The sequence below is a fragment of the Chelonia mydas genome, chromosome 1 (assembly GCF_015237465.2).
Source record: "Chelonia mydas isolate rCheMyd1 chromosome 1, rCheMyd1.pri.v2, whole genome shotgun sequence".
NCBI classification, from domain to species: domain Eukaryota; kingdom Metazoa; phylum Chordata; order Testudines; family Cheloniidae; genus Chelonia; species Chelonia mydas.
In genome coordinates, this window is record NC_057849.1 from 80,246,534 (window position 1) to 80,262,875 (window position 16,342).

The 16,342-nt window shown below is 42.5% G+C and overlaps 1 protein-coding gene across 1 annotated transcript in view; it reads left to right on the forward strand.

Annotated features, from left to right (window-relative positions):
• Positions 1-16,342, forward strand: part of SCEL (sciellin) — an 81,585-nt gene that overhangs the window by 10,862 nt on the left and 54,381 nt on the right. Inside the window, exon 2 of the mRNA XM_043534320.1 lies at positions 11,619-11,691. Coding sequence (XP_043390255.1) covers positions 11,649-11,691 — 43 coding nt within the window. The 5' untranslated portion in view covers positions 11,619-11,648. The remainder of the gene's footprint in view (positions 1-11,618; positions 11,692-16,342) is intronic.

The window sequence follows — 16,342 nt, forward strand, 5'->3', positions numbered from 1 at the left end:
TAAACCCTGTTATAGTCCTAGCCTTCACAACCTCATCAGGCAAGGAGTTCCACAGGTTGACTGTGCGCTGAGTAAAGAAGAACTTCCTTTTATTTGTTTTAAACTGCTACCTATTAATTTCATTTGGTGGCCCCTAGTTCTTATATTATAGATTTAAGTAAATAACTTTTCCTTATTCACTTTTTCCACACCACTCATGACTTTATATATCTCTATCATATCCCCCCTTAGTCTCCTCTTTTCCAAGCTGAAAAGTCCTAGCCTCTTTAATCTTTCCTCATATGGGACCCATTCCAAACCCCTAATCATTTTACTTGCCTTTTTTCTGAACCTTTTCTAATACCAGTATATCTTTTTTGAGATGAAGGGACCACATTTGTATGCAGTATTCAAGATGTGGGCGTACCATGGATTTATATAAGGGCAATAAGATATTCTGTCTTATTCTCGATCCCTTTTTTAATGATTCCTAACATCCTGTTTGCTTTTTTGACTGCCGCTGCACACTGCGGGGACGTCTTCAGAGAACTATCCACGATGACGCCAAGATCTTTCTCCTGATTAGTTGTAGCTAAATTAGTCCCATCATATTCTATGTATAGTTGGGGTTATTTTTTCCAGTGTGCATTACTTTACATTTATCCACATTAAATTTCATTTGCCGTTTTGTTGCCCAATCACTTAGTTTTGTGAGATCTTTTTGAAGTTCTTCACAGTCTGCTTTGGTCTTAACTATCTTGAGCAGTTCTCTAAACAATGCTCAGAAGACTCATAGAATTACTTCAGAGTAATGTGATGTCTCCAATTTTTCAGCCCTGGAAGTGGGAGACTAAAGGGGGACTTTAGCGTCCCTCACTTGCACCATCTATGGTTCACATTGGTGAAGGACAAGTAGAATAGTCTCTCTGTGGCATACACTGTCTCTTTAGGCTCGATCTCCTCCACACTATTAAGAGTCTGGATTCTATCCTGGAGCTGGAGGTGTAATTTCCAGCTTGGGTATGTATCATGATCAGTGGAATTGAAGTCAGAGGGTCGATGTTCCCTGGAGGAACTGTTATTGATGAGACATCAATGGAACAGGGAATGCAGAGAGTTAGGCTGGGAGCAACTTATGACATGAATAGAATAATCCACAGGATTTATTAAAGTTTCACTTGTTCAACTTAACCTGCATTTAGCTTCACTCATTGCAAATGAAACATGGTGGCAGTATCTGAGCTGGGAGTTTTCTGAAGTGCAGCAGCTGGCAGCATAAGTCATGGAACTTTGTCTGAAGCCCCCTGGAATGCTTGATTTTTAAGACAGAAACCTAGCCCAGCAATGGACCTGGTGGAACAAGGTGGGATCTACATCTGGCCGTACAAGAGGATGGCAACAGCAGGAAAATAAAACTCTTACTTTACCTTATTGGGAAAAAAGGCAGAGAGATCTGCAGCACTTTGAAGCTCACCATAGTCTCAAGCCTCACAATAGTGCTAGGAGCCATGAGGAAATATTGCTCCCCAAAGCAGAAGGAAACTATGGAGTGACACTGGTTTTTCACTAGACACCAATCTGAAGAGGAAGGCATACACCTCTGTGCTACTGCTTTATGGACACTGGCTGCTACATACCATTTTGGGAACTTGACAGACTCCCTGATTTGGGGCAAGGTAGTCTGTGGCACGTGGGATCACCACCTTAAGGAGCAGCTACTCCGGGAAGGCGATCTCACATTAGACAGATGCCTAGACGTGGGGCATACAGCGGAAGCCTCAAGAGAGAGGATGAAAGCCCAGAAATGCATGCAGGGAGATGACAGCAAAGGAGAGGAGCCACGGTTCCATATCCATAGGAAGTTCCATTGGGGAAGGACAGCATTGGAAGGAATGTGGAAAGTTGAACCATTTTAGCAGTGTGTTTAAAAGCAGAGGAAGGTCCCAGCATGATTCAGTCAGACTTGTACAAGATAGGGATGGCACATTAGACAGTGGTGATGACATCTTGAGTCTGAGAGTATAACAGGTTCAGACTAATGGAACAGGGAAGCAACAAGGGACAACACTATTGTGCTTGCAACAATATTAATAGGGAAATCCCCCATGTGATTTCAGCTGGACAGCAGGGCCTCCTGCAATGTGATTGCTCAGGCACAATCTAATAATGTACAATGAGAGCATAATGCAGTCCATAGGAAAATGTGACCTCATAGTAACTAACTTGAAAAATAACAGGCAGTACTGACTGAAGTTTGTGGTGGTGGATAGTAAGCACCACAGATCCCTCTTGGCCATACGTGCCATGGATCTGATCAGGATGCTGTAGTGCAAGAACCAAAAGGGAGTTCCATGGACAATGGAGACCATTTTTTAAAAGCATATGGGGATGTTTTCAAAGGTGACAGGTGCCTCAAAGGAAAGCTGTGATGGGAAGTCAACCCGACAGTCAAACCTATGTGCTTACCACTAAGGAAATTCCAGTGGTACTATGAAAACCAGTACACAAAAAGCTCAAAAGTTTGCACAGCAGGGGTATCATAGCACCTGGAGATGACAGTCGGGCAAATTATCCATCTGCACAGACCCTGAGTCACTGAACCAGGCATTGAAAAGACAGAAAATTACAAGGTTTTCTAGACTGATACAGGGACAAGAGCATAAAATTCAATACAGAAATAATGCAACTCAAACAGCATGAGGTGGCATACATTGGACATGTGCTCACAGCGGAGGAAGTGAAAACAGATCCCAACAAGATCAAGGCAGTCAGAGACATGCCAGCTCCAGTGGATGTGAAAGAGATACAGCACTTTATGGAAATGATAAATTTTCTGTCCAAGTTCTGTCCACATGTGGCTGCAGTAACAGAACCCATACGTCAGCTCACAAGGCAGGATGTTGAGAGGGACTGAGTAGGTCCCCAACAGGAAGCATTTGGCACGCTGAAACAAATGATAATGGATGTCCCTGTCCAGAACTACTACCAGCCGGGAGAGCCACTGATACTCCAGTGTACTTCTGACCCTAATAGCATCCCAATGCCAGAGGGGAAGGGGCTCTTCGGTATGTAGTAGTGAGCCACAGCTGGCCAGATCAGCTCAGTGTACCCCAACTCACTGCTATCCTCTGTCATGTTAAGATATCATAGGCAATCTGGCTGGTTATTAATATTATTGTGTAGTGTATGTATGGGTGAAGTTTCCAGCACACATTTATAATTTTTCACATGTTCTTAAAAGGTGTAAGGCAGGGTGGTCTTAAGTTACCCATCCTAGACGAAGGAATGTGGTTCTGCCTGCTTGAATGTGTCTCCAATGTAAATTAAGCAAGAAGAGACAACGAAATTACATTTATATGCAAGGTAGACAAAGCCATCTGGCAAACCAGGGTGGGGGAGGGCCACTTAACACTCTCAAGGAGGCGGGGGGGGGGGGGAGCGGGGAAGGGGGGCGCGGAATGGAAGCTGCAGCTCCAGGAAACCTTCCTGCCTCCTGAAACAAGGTCATTGAACTGTGGTAGATATAAGGAGAGAGAGAGAGCAATTTTGGCATCCTTCATGTGAGGAGACAAAGAAACCAACTGCTTTGTGCTCTGCATGTTGGATCCTGGCTAAGGACTGGCCAGCCATACTGGGAGAAGGACTGTGGTGAGAAAATTGCTGTAAACAAAAGACTCCAGTTTGCTAAGTGAGGTTTTAGTCTTAGAAGCATATTTTTACTTTTGTTTGTAACTATTTCTATCCAAATTACTTCTACTTGGTATTACTTACATATCTGTTCTTTGTTAATAAACTTCATCTCAGTAACTACCTCAGTTTAGTGTTTCAAATGGAAAAGTGAAGCCAAATTAACAGACTGGTACTGTGTACTGTCTCTTTAAAGGAGCAGTGAACTGGTAAGGTTTGGTGTGTTCCAGTGAGAGGACTGGACACTACAGGGGAGATGGTTCTGGGGAAACTCGGGGCTGGAGGGGCTGTTTGTGTAACCCTGCAAAGGAGTAACCAGGCTGGTGGAAGCCAGGGTGAGGCCATTGTGCTGTGAGCAGGCTGCTGGTATCAGGACTCTGAGCCACAGCTGCCCAGAACAAACAGCCAGAGCTACAGGGCAGGCGATTACTGGACTGGCTAGAACCCCACCGCACCACAGTGATGTATCGGAGAAAGTTTTGGATGTAGCTCCTTTGCAGGAGAAGCCAGTCTCTTTTGCCAGCAGAGCCCTGTGAGACTGAATAGGGGCACACCCAAATAGAAAAAGAGCTTCTGGCTGTGGTATTTGGTGGAGCGATTATATCAGTACTTCTGTGGTCAGCTAGTAATAGTGCAATCAAACTACAAACTCCTAGAGACAATCATCACAAAGCCCCTTCTCAGTGCTCCATAGAGATTGCAGTGCATGTTGAGGCACCTGTAGCGCTGCCAGGTAGAGATCAGATATTGTCCAGGACAATTATTGACATTAGCTGACACCTTGAGCAGTGCATATATACCCAGCACGAGTGAGTTGGGGGGAAAGGGATGAGGGTACTGAATCCATTAATATTCTAGCTCCCACTAATGCCCAATTTCAATGGCAAAGCTGATGGGAATCAAAGAAGCTATGGGAAAGGACATCTATGAGTACAGGCAGTCAAGAAAGCAATATTATGAGGCTGGCCAGAAGACAAAAGTCAAGTACTGGTAGGAGCATGGGGAGATAAAGGAAGAAGGAGGCACGCGTTGGGGCCCTATTTCACCCTGGGGTGTTTGCTACTTCCCACCACCCAACACAGATGTAATGAGGTGAAGTGGTGTCCGTATAGAATAAGTAAGAATTACTAATTATTCCTCAAGAAAGGCTTTTAATGATTTCCGACTACAATAACAGCATAAACAAAACAAGAAAAGGAAAACCAAAGACCAGCACTGAATAAGGATTAATACAAAAGGCAGATCATATTGAAGACAAGCGCAAGTACAGGTAATATTGTGGACCATTTGCGAGTTCCTGAACAGTGACTCTAATATGCTGGGCCTGGCAAGTCATAATAAAAGCCCCAAAGACAAGCATAAGTAAAGCTATTATTCACCAGCTCTATATTCCTGGTGACAAACTATTTCAAAGGCAACATAAAGCTGATGAATGACAGCACGACATGCATCCGCTTGGACTACTTAAAAGACAAGCACAAATACATGCAAAGCTATTATGCATCAGCCATCTACTATTGATTTTATGCTACAGTATCGATATAACTATGATCAATTTGGCTCGAGCGACCAAACTTCTTTACTCCATAGACTTACCCTGCATTCGTCCGAAAATACGTTACCCTTCAGTTGGCCACTTTCCGCACTGGCCAGGTACAAACAGTTGAGAAGTGCATGTCCCTTCGGTTCAGGGGGTGTGGGTCAGGTTTACCAAAAACACACACACACAGAGTCCCGTGCCTTCGTTCTTTCTATCTGGTCTGATGGCAGTGTTTTAGAACAGACCAACCAATCAGGGTGGGCCACATTGTTTATGTGGTTGCCCTAGTTGTATAATTGATGCGTATTTAATTTTTATGTCCAATTGTTAGTTGTTCGTATAATTTAGGCCTATTTATTTTCTGTAGCCAATTAGATCTTGAATGTGGGTAATTTGGGGTTGATAAGTACATAAGAGTTAGCATAAATTGTTATTTGGTTGCAGTGCGTCCTGGCCACAAGCTTAAGCTTTGTTTTTGCAAGGCTTACATTTTGAAGTATACGGAAGTTTGAGGCCTAACATTTGCAATACTTCTATTTCGTTCAAGCTTGACAAGACAGTTGCTCAATTTATTCTCAGAGCAGAACCATATTTTCAAAATAAAGATGTGCTGAGTGAGCAGAATGGAATCATATTTCGAGGGCAGAGAGTTGTTTTTCTTGCCTCATTACAAAAGGGTGTTGTGGAAAAAATTCATATCTCACACCTGGACACTGACAGCTATTTTAGATGGGCATGAAAGCATATTTACTGGCCATTAATGAATACACAACTGAACTCCTTGTTAGTAGGGTATGATACCTATCAGCTGTGTGATAACCACCAGTAGAAAGAGACCATGTGAGCTGCCCACCTGACCATAGGAGAAGGTGGGAGTGGACTTATTTACCTTCAAAGAAAACCAGTACTTGATTACAGTAGATTCTACTCAAACTTCTCGGAGATCAGTGCACTGCCTGATAAAAGAAGCAAGTCAGTGATTGGCAAACTGAAGGCCCACTTTGAAAGATATGGCATTCCAGACACTGTAGTCATTGATACCAGACCCCAATTTGCCTTGGAAGAATTCATGGAGTTTGTGCTCATACGGGAGTTTGACCACCACAATTCTTCCCTAAAATACCCACAGAGGAATGGCAAGATGGCCAAAAAAGTCCTGCACAAGCACTGATGGGATGAAGGACCAAAACCCTGCTACCTATTGCAGCCAGAAGGATGGATATACCTCAGAGAGTAGATGACCAATAATCAATTAAAGCTGGCAGTAGAGTATGGCAGGTCAGCCAAGGACCTACTGGCCCCAGAGACTCCTGTGAAGATCTAACCATTAGAGAGACACCAGAAGGAGTGGACTAAAGAAGTTGTGAGGACTGCAGAGGCACCCAGGTCATATGAGGCAACTATGCAAGAGGGATAGGTGATCTCAAGGAACAGAAGACTCTTATAAGTCAGCAGATACAACACCCAGAGAGAGCCTGCAGAGATACAGAGATCGTCACTGAATGGAGAGACAGAGAACCATCCCGAAGCCAATCCCACAAGGAGGGAGGAGACTCCTCAGAGAGATAGAGTTGGCCAGACTCGGAGACAGGTGACAAAGACAGAGATAGCTCTCTTCCAGTGGGGTTGTCTGTTGAGGAGACCAAGCTATCTTAAAGACTCTGTAACCAGCTGAGTCTGTGGTAAAGACAAGACACCAACTTGGCAGTGTGCTAGCAACATCTCACTGAAGGGACATGGGGTGGAGCCTGGGCATCAATTATTTGTTTTTAGTGTTTATGTTAAAATGTTTTGAAAGAGGGAAGGTGTGTCATGAAGTCAGAGGGTCAATGTTCCCTGGAGAGATGGTTATTGACAGACACGAATGGAAAAGGGAACACCAAAGAGTAATGCTGGGAGGAACTCAGCCACATGGGCAGAGTAGTCCACAGGGTCTAATAAAGGTTCACTTGTTCAAATTAATTTGCATTCCTCTTCACTTGTTGGGAATGAAACAGAGTAGGTGTATGTACATTAGCTTTGATGGAGCTAGGGTGCTAAAAATAGGAGTGTAGCTGTGGCAGCGTGGGCTGCAGCTTGGGCTAGCCTCCTGAGTATAATTCCTCCCAGCACCATAGGTACTTTCTTGGGCAACTAGCCCATGCCACCACCCATGCTGCCACAACTACACTTTTGTTTTTAGTGCACTAGCTCGATCAAAGCTAGCATGGTATGGAGCTGGAAACTACACCTTCTACTTGAAATGTAGCTGTACCCAATAACTGACTCCTGTGTTCCTGATTGACTATGCTGGAGAGCAGAGCAGGAAATCTTATATTGCATTTAAACCTTTAATGCAGTGGTGGGCAACCTGAAGTCTGCAGGCCACATGTGGCCCATCAGGGTAATCTGATTGTGGGCCGCGAGACATTTTGCTGATGCTGACCACCTGCAGGCATGGCCTCCTGCAGCTCCCAGTGGCCTCGGTTTGCCACAGGGATGTGCTGGCTGCTGCTTCCCACAGCTCCCATTGCTGGGAACGGCAAACCGCAGCCACTGGGAGCTGTGGGAGGCCGTGCCTGGAGACGGTCAACGTCAACAAAATATCTCGCGGCCCGCAGTCAGATTACCCTGATGGGCCGCCTGCGGGCCACAGGTTGCCCACAACTGCTTTAATGGATATACCTTTGAGTATACCAAAACTTAAATGGAACTTTAAGGACAATGTGATCATACACTGTAAGACTGAAACACTAGAAAAATATCTTGGAATTGTAATTTCGCAATACTTGGCCTTTTGGAGCATGCTGAAGGTGCTAATCCTAAAGCAGGTTTCTTAAAGTGGAGGCCTATCCACGGGAAAGACTGCAACCAGATCTTTAAATTGTTCTCCAGAATCTCAGCTTTCATTTTAAAAAAATTATTTGTAGCTGTTACTTTTGCAAAGAAAACGTTCAAAACATAAAATGTAAATAGCCAATGCAGTGGTGTCTGTCTGAGTTTGCAGAGAGCTTGAAACAACAGTTCTGAAATGAATAGCCCCATTCATTCTATACAGATAACAATAATGCTACTCTAAGAGTCAACATTGTTAACTATTTCACTGCTTATAAAGCATGTAGGAAAGGAAAGGGTATGATATTATGAAGACCTACATCAGCATTACCCTGACATCATAGAAGATCTATAAAATTAAGAAGGGTAGGCCTTTCCAAAATCATGTTGAGATTGTTGGGGCCATAGCTGATTTCATTTTCCTAAAGAGGTGCTCAGCTTTCAAATGTTTGGGAATCACTTCCCTAAGAAAACTGCCCTTTAAAAAAAAAATCAAAGTCTTTACTGGAAAATAAACCCAATCCCTTTCTGTAGAAACAATGGGGCTATCGCAGATGAAGCAGTGCCAGAGTTGATTGCTTGTTAAACTTGTCAAAATGTCAAACTTCCTACTATTATTCAAGTACTGGATGAAATGAAGAGCAACTAGATGGTCAGCTGTTGCCATGGTGTGCTGTTGTGGTTTTTTTTAGATCAGAGACTGTCTGGTCTTCTTGCTTTTCATGTGATTATAGCAATTTAGGTACCCTAAATTATGCGACAAAACTCATTGCTAACTAGAGATGCCTGTATGATAACTTACACTGAATGTCTTTGGAATAATTCAGATATCTCTGCTTAATGTGTTGGCAGAATTTTTAAAGGGTAGTTTATGTGTTATTACAGAGTCAGATAGGTTTACCAGAGCCTTGAACATATTTTTATTGGGTGGGAACTAAATAATGCAATCACATGTTTTGTACATTACACAGTGCCAGTGCGTGCTTTGTACCAATAGACAAGTCAACAGGGAAAGGGTGTTGTTAGTGATTTAATATCAACATGTTGGAATTTAGATTCCTTATTAAACTGTGAGATATTAAGGGTGTAGGAAAGTTTTAAAGATTTTCTGACTCAGACCTGATTTTTGTCTTTAGAAATACCTTGTTAAATATTCCCATTTGCTTTAATCAGAGTCTTGGCTGTTTCAATTATTATGATGATGTCAGGAATCTTAAGCGTTTTCACTGAATGACTTTGCAAAGCTCAATTAAATAAGTAAAAATGCAGTAAAAATGCAATTTCTTGTCAGTGCTAGTTTTCGTGAATTTTAGATAATACACTGGCAGGGCTGCCCTTAGTATTTTTTTCCAAGATTGAGGAACTTTTTGTCACCCACCACCTCCCCGCAAAGTCTGTTCCTTCCCCTGGCCCAGACTCTTGCCTGTCATTCTCACATCACTCTGCCTTATATTGTTCAATCACATCAATTTCAAATAGTATAAATAAATAGGGTAACCATATGTCACTATTTTCAGGGAATTTCTTTGTCATTCTTACAGACAACTGTTTTGCCCTGGTTTTTGTAAGCTCTAGCAGACTGGACACCTGAAGTAACTGCAGGCCTGCTGATGAGCTCCAGGGGGCATGTCTACACAGCTATTGGGAGTGAGTCTTCCAGCCTGGATGGACAGACTTGTGCTACAGCACTGAAAATAGCAATGTGGGCATTCCGGCTTGGGCTGGAGCTAGGACTCTGAAGCCTAAGGAGTGGGGTGAGCTTCAGAGCTTGAGCTCCAGCCCGAGTCCAAATGTCTAAGCAACATCTACACAGCTATTTTTAGCGCACTAACCCGAGCCCCGCTAGTGCAAGTCTGTCGACCGGAGCTGCGAGACACGCTCCCAACAACTGTGTAGGCATACCCTTGGGGGTCATCCCAGAGAATGTTCTAATATAATGTTCATAGAATCATAGATGATTAGGGTTGGAAGAGACCTCAGGAGGTCATCTAGTCCAACCCTTTGCTCAAAGCAGGACCAACCCCAACTAAATCATCCCAGCCAGGGCTTTGTCAAGCTGGGCCTTAAAAACCTCTAAGGATGGAGATTCCACCACCTCCCTCGTTAACGCATTCCTGTGTTTCACCACCCTCCTAGTGAAAAAGTTTTTCCTAATATCCAACCTAGACCTTCCCCACTGAAACTTGAGACCATTACTCCTTGTTCTGTCATCTGCCACCACTGAGAACAGCCTAGCACCATCCTCTTTGGAACCCCCCTTCAGGTAGTTGAAGGCGGCTATCAAATTGCCCCTCACTCTTCTCTTCTGCAGACTAAATAACCCCAGTTCCCTCAGCCTCTCCTCATAAGTCATGTGCCCCAGACCCCTAATCATTTTTGTTGCCCTCCGTTGGACTCTCTCCAATTTGTCCACATCCTTTCTGTAGTAGGGGGCCCAAAACTGGACACAATACTCCAGATGTGGCCTCACCAGTGCTGAATAGAGGAGAATAATCACTTCCCTCGATCTGCTGGCAATGCTCCTACTAACGCAGCCCAATATGCCGTTAGTTAGTTGGCAAGAAGGGCACACTGCTGACTCATATCCAGCTTCTCATCCACTGTACTCCCCAGGTCCTTTTCTGCAGAACTGCCACTTAGCCAGTTGGTCCCTAGCCTTAGCAGTGCAATCCACCCCATCATCCAGATCATTAATGAATATGTTGAAGAACAAAAATGTTGCCACCAGACCTCTAATAAAGTCCTCCAGCAAACATCCCCTCCAAATATAGGCCCTGATTCACTACTTGCTTACATCAGTGTAAAACCGGCATAAGCGAGTGATGGATCAGGTACACAGAGCGGAAGGGATCAAGGGGAAGACAAAGGACTGAGAGAGTGTATGAATGTGATAGAGAGAATGAGGAAAGGCTATAAAGGTGAGAGCTGGAGAGGGAAGAGGAAAGAAAGTGAAGGCTGAAGCAAAGGGAAAAGGAGAGGAGAAAGGGGAAGAAAAACAAGCCAAAATCTTAAAACATAGAACATGTAACAGAAGGGAATGGTAGTTTTTCTCTCTTCTCCAGCATCCAAATCCTCCTGCACAAACTACCCTGACCCGGCCCCACTTACTAATAAAATATCCTGTGAATCCTAATATCCTGTGAATCCTGTGAACCCTTCTCCTTTTGGACAAGCATCTTATTTTCTTCACTCTACAGCTGGTTGCTCTAGAAAGCTAGCTTAGTTTTAAATAAATTACGTCTCAAAGTATTAAACAATTTGAAGTATTGCAGCAGCCCAATATTTTGGATTTGATTTTTTTTGTTTGTGTGAATTCATGTATCAGACTGTTGTATTAAGATTTGGACAGTTCACATTCTACTGATATCATTGACTTCGAGAGGCTTTCATGACTCCTTGAAGACCTCAAGTATTTCTTGGTCAGGTTCTGATTTGTAGTGAGTATTTATTAAGATGCTTTTAAATTCTGAAATCTAGCTATTAATACTACAACCTGCTAAAACTCTCCAAGAGACAGAATGTTTCACATTTCTAACTGTCTTTGTGGCTAATTCTTAATCTCACCACAGTGTTGTTCTTTAATGTTTTTTTCTTTTAGATCCCAAAGGAGGATACATCCCTGAATAAAATGTCGACTTTCACTGTAGGAAAATCATCCCCTAATCAAAGTGGTATGTTGATGCTGTTACTTTCAGGGTATTTAAAGCATAGGGGGAAACAACAAGCCCTTTTCATTGCATGTGTGCAGTATGTGAACCTAATCCAGGTGCCATTGTGCCCTCCATACAGGGGCGAAAGTAATTTAAAGGACTTACCGGTACGCTGGAGTCCTGAGCAGGGGGTGGGGCCTAAACGGAAGGGGTGTGGCCTCAACCTTTAAATCGCCGTCTGAGCCATGCTGCCGGAGCCGTGGGGTAGTGGCGGTGGGGCTCCAGCAGCAATTTTAAAGGGCCTGGGGCGGTAGCGGTGGCCGGAGCCCCGGGCCCTTTAAATTGCCACCTGAGCCCTGCTGCCAGAGCCCTGGGGTAGTGGCGGCGGGGCTCTGGCGGTGATTTAAAGGGCCAGGGGCTCCCAGCCGCTGCTGCCGCAGTGGAGCCCCAGGCCCTTTAAATTGCTGCTTGGAGAAGCCGGTCTGGTACGGTATACCGGCTTACTTTCACCTCTGCCTCCATATTCTTGTTTTAACACAGTTTCAAATCAGACTGCATGCTGCCCACCCTGGAACAATGGCGGACTAGTTATTTGTCTAGGCAATGCATGTAAGGACCGGTTTGGGAGGCAGAGGCAGCAGTACTGCTTGATCCTTATCAGCATTTTCATTCTGGCTGAAGCACTGGGAATGCCAGCACCACACAAGGGAGGAGTGGGGGAGGGAAACAGCGGGGATAGAGCATGGCTTCTGCTCGCATTAGTGCCTGTGGTTAGCCTGGAGACTAGTGGGGGACATGGCCAGCAGCTGTTGAGGGAAGCAGAGAGAACAGGCAGCATGAGCAGAGCAGGCTAAGGCTTTGCAGAGAGAGAAAGGAAGGGGCGGGCTTATTCCCTGCAACATTGTCCTCTCCCCAATACACCCTGTAATTTGAGATTGTTGGAGAGGGAGAGACTGGGGAAAGAGGACTTGGGAAGACAGGACACAGGGAAAGAAAATGTAACTGATTGGTGGTTATCAGGCAAGATTTTTGTTACTGTCAACCCTGTCTGTAACAATGCCTTAGAAAGGAGAAATATGGATGGTGATTAGGAAAAGACTGATGGCAAAAGGTTGGGAGTTTGGGTTCTGCTTGGATAAATGTCCAGATGTTTATTAGAAGCCTAATGACACCTATTCATCTGCATTTGACACAAGTGTGTTAAAAATCTTAAAAGATTTCAAGCCTTTCAGGTTCTGGTTTTGGCTGGACACCAAGAGTCCTCTCCTACGAAAATGAAAGTCAGTTACAATTTTACCACTGACTACATTGAAAGCAGGATCAGGACCCAGCTATGGAAAGACTCATAGCTGAACATTAGAGAACCTCAGAAAAGGCTTCGTTCAACACCAGCTCCAAAACAAGAAAAGGCTAAACGGGCTTCTTACTTCACCTGATCTATTAAAATTAGGACTGTCAAATGGTTAAAAAAATTAATCATGATTAATCGTGAGATAAAAAAAATCATGGTTAATCACAGTTTTAATCAAACTGTTAAACAGTAATAGAATACCATTCGTTTAAATATTTTGTATGTTTTTCTACATTTTCAAGTATAATTATTTCAGTTACAGTACAGAATACAAAGTGTACAGTGCTCACTTTATATTATTATTTTTATTACAAATATTTGCACTGTAAAAAAGATAAAGAAAAGAAGTAGTGTTTTTCACTTCACCTCTTAAAAGTACCGTAGTGCAATCTCTTTATTGTGAAAGTGTAATTTACAAATGTAGATTGTTTTTGTTACATAACTGCACTCAAAAACAAAACAATGTAACAATGTACACTTTGTATTCTGTGTTCTAATTGAAATCAACATATTGGAAAGTGTAGAAAAACATCCAAAACTATTTATAATAAATTTCAATTGGCATTCTATTATTGTTTAAAAGTGCACTTAAAACTGCAATTAATCACGATTAATTTTTTTAATCACGTTAATTTGCTTTGAGTTAACTGCGATCAATTGACAACCCTAATTAAAATGTTTTCCTTGGTTTTAAGCAAATATATTTATATTGCCATTTTTAATGACAGTAATATGAGGCTTTGTTAGTTGTTTCATTACCACAGAGCAGCCATAGCAAGGAACCTCACTACACAAAGGAGAATGTCTCAAGCAGGAATTCTTGTGGAGCAAAGCCACCGTTACACCCTTGAAATGGCTGCATGTGCTCGGTGCCATGTAAAGCTTACAGCTCAGTTTTGCCCATGCATTAAAGGTTGCTCCTTGTTTCCCTCTCCTCCCTTTTCTACTTGTTCGAGGACTAAGGACAAGCTGCAGCAAAATATATACATTAAATCTGTATAAGCACATTAATATATTTCATCCTTGACTTAATCAGTACAGATACTGTTTGTTGCAGACAGGGCCACACATAAAGTAGAAACGCACATTAACAGTAAACTCTTTGAACTACAGAATTACAAGCAAACATTAAATGCATATTGTTTAGCTGCTGCCTCTAGATGGGGCTTCATTTCAAGTTAATTGGATTATTTAAATTAAGAATTATGATTATGATTAAAAAATCCAAAATGGACTTTTGGAGTGATTTCACTTTCATGATATGCCATTGGGGAGAAATGAATGTTCCCCACAATAGGCTTGATGTACTCTTGGGTATATATTGATGTGCATCTTGAAAACACCACATCTATGCTTGTGCTTATGCATAATAGCAGATTTTTAGAGACGTGCGAGAATGTAACTGACTTTAGAGCAGAACCTTAAATGTGTTGGAAAGGGTTTGCAGGAGTTCTTTGCTTAAGAAGATGTTATCAATATGAAGTGAGTGCTGGGAAGATTTCCTTGCTTCCGATGGAGTTCTTCCTTTTGGATACTGCTAAACCATTCTTGCTGAAGATGGCTTTTATGCTTGGGGCTCATAAAAGTAATTTTGAAGAGCAAACATTTTGCACCAGATGTAAGGTATTAAACAAAATTACTCGGGGGGAGCGTACAGTTCCCTTTACAAAGTCTTCAAACCTCCATCCTCAGTTGTCAAATGTTGGAAGTTCTATTTGTCTGCCTGCCTATTGTTATTGTTATTCCATGTCCATTACTATACTATTGAATACTGTGATATATTATCAATACACTGAGCAAAGTATACATTTTATAGCAAGTGCATTTAATATAGGTTTGTTTGCTAATTGGTGCTCTCTCCATCTTTGACTGTAACTACAAGAAAAAAAATGTTTAAATGGAAAGAGAAATGAATACTTTTCCCACTCCTTCACCCCTCCAGTCTGCAAGAATTAAGGTGTAGATTTTTAACAGTGAGGGTAGTTAACCATTGGAACAACTTATGTAGGAATGCACTGGATTCTCTATCACTTGAAGTTTTTAAATGAAAAGTGGCGATCTTACTAAAAGATATGCTATAGCTCAAACAGAAGTTATGGGCTTGCTGCAGAAATTATTGGGCAAGGTTCTTTGGCTTGGGTTAGGAGGCAGTCAGACTAGATGATTATAATGACTCCTTCTGGCCTTAAAAATCTATGTGCGCATGTGCCTGGTACAAAGGCTATATCACAGCTTAAGAGAAGGAGAAATTAGGGAGACATTTTTGGAAGCTCATATTAAAATATTGGTAACATCACTGGTCCAGTGACAAAAATCTGTACTTGGTCTGCATGTGAACATCCCAGTCGTCCCACAGGGAACCACAGAAAATGGTAGAGGACACGTTATGGCTTGCAGTCTTTTACTGATTTTAAATGTAATACAGAATTCCATCTTTGTACTCTGACATTGTTTTTTTACGAAAGAAAATATTTCTGAAGAATGTACTCTAGGCACTCTCCCTTAAAACAAACTATCAGCCCCTTTGCTGTGTTTCCCTTCCTCTATCTGGCCTATGTATTTGTGGTTCTTCATACTTGTCACTACACGTGAATTTCATGGATAAAAGGAACTTGGTTTCCTCTTTTTATGAGTCAGACCAAAGTACCAGTGTGACAAATGAACACAATACTGACTGTGTATACTCTGTTTATGAAGTGATATGTCTTTCCAAACACGAAGAGCATAACCATATACTTTCTATCTGAATGACATTTAGTTCTATCTGCTCAAATCCATTTTGAGTGAAGCAAGGAGTTTGAAGTTTTTTTCTGTGGTGCTCAGAGGCTAGGCACATTATAGAGATAATCCAATAGGCTTCCCAAAAGAAAGGGTGCCGAACCCATTGTTTCTTAGCACTCCAATTTATTGAGTAAGTGGATGTCCTTAATGAGGGTCTCATATGTAAATGTCATATGTCTAATTTGTCACCTCCAACTTGGCTTCAAAAGGAGTTTCCATGTGTCATGACTGCAGGATTGAGCCTCCACTGCAGCTGAACACACAATTAAAGGAAAGGTGCAGTAATGGTAGAAAACAAAGTGATGGTAGGGAGCTCAGATGGGGAGAAAAGGGTAGAGCCGTAATAGGCTTAAGAATGAACGGGGAGGCTTTGCTCATGGGGCCAAACTACCACTAAAAGCACAATTATTCACCAGCTGTCTCGTGCACTGAAAATATGTTCTCATGGATCATGTGAAATAATATTCTTCAGTGTACCAGGCATTAAGACTGTTTGTTAAGGTTATTTTGCATGTTTGCAACACATTCCTGGACATTTTC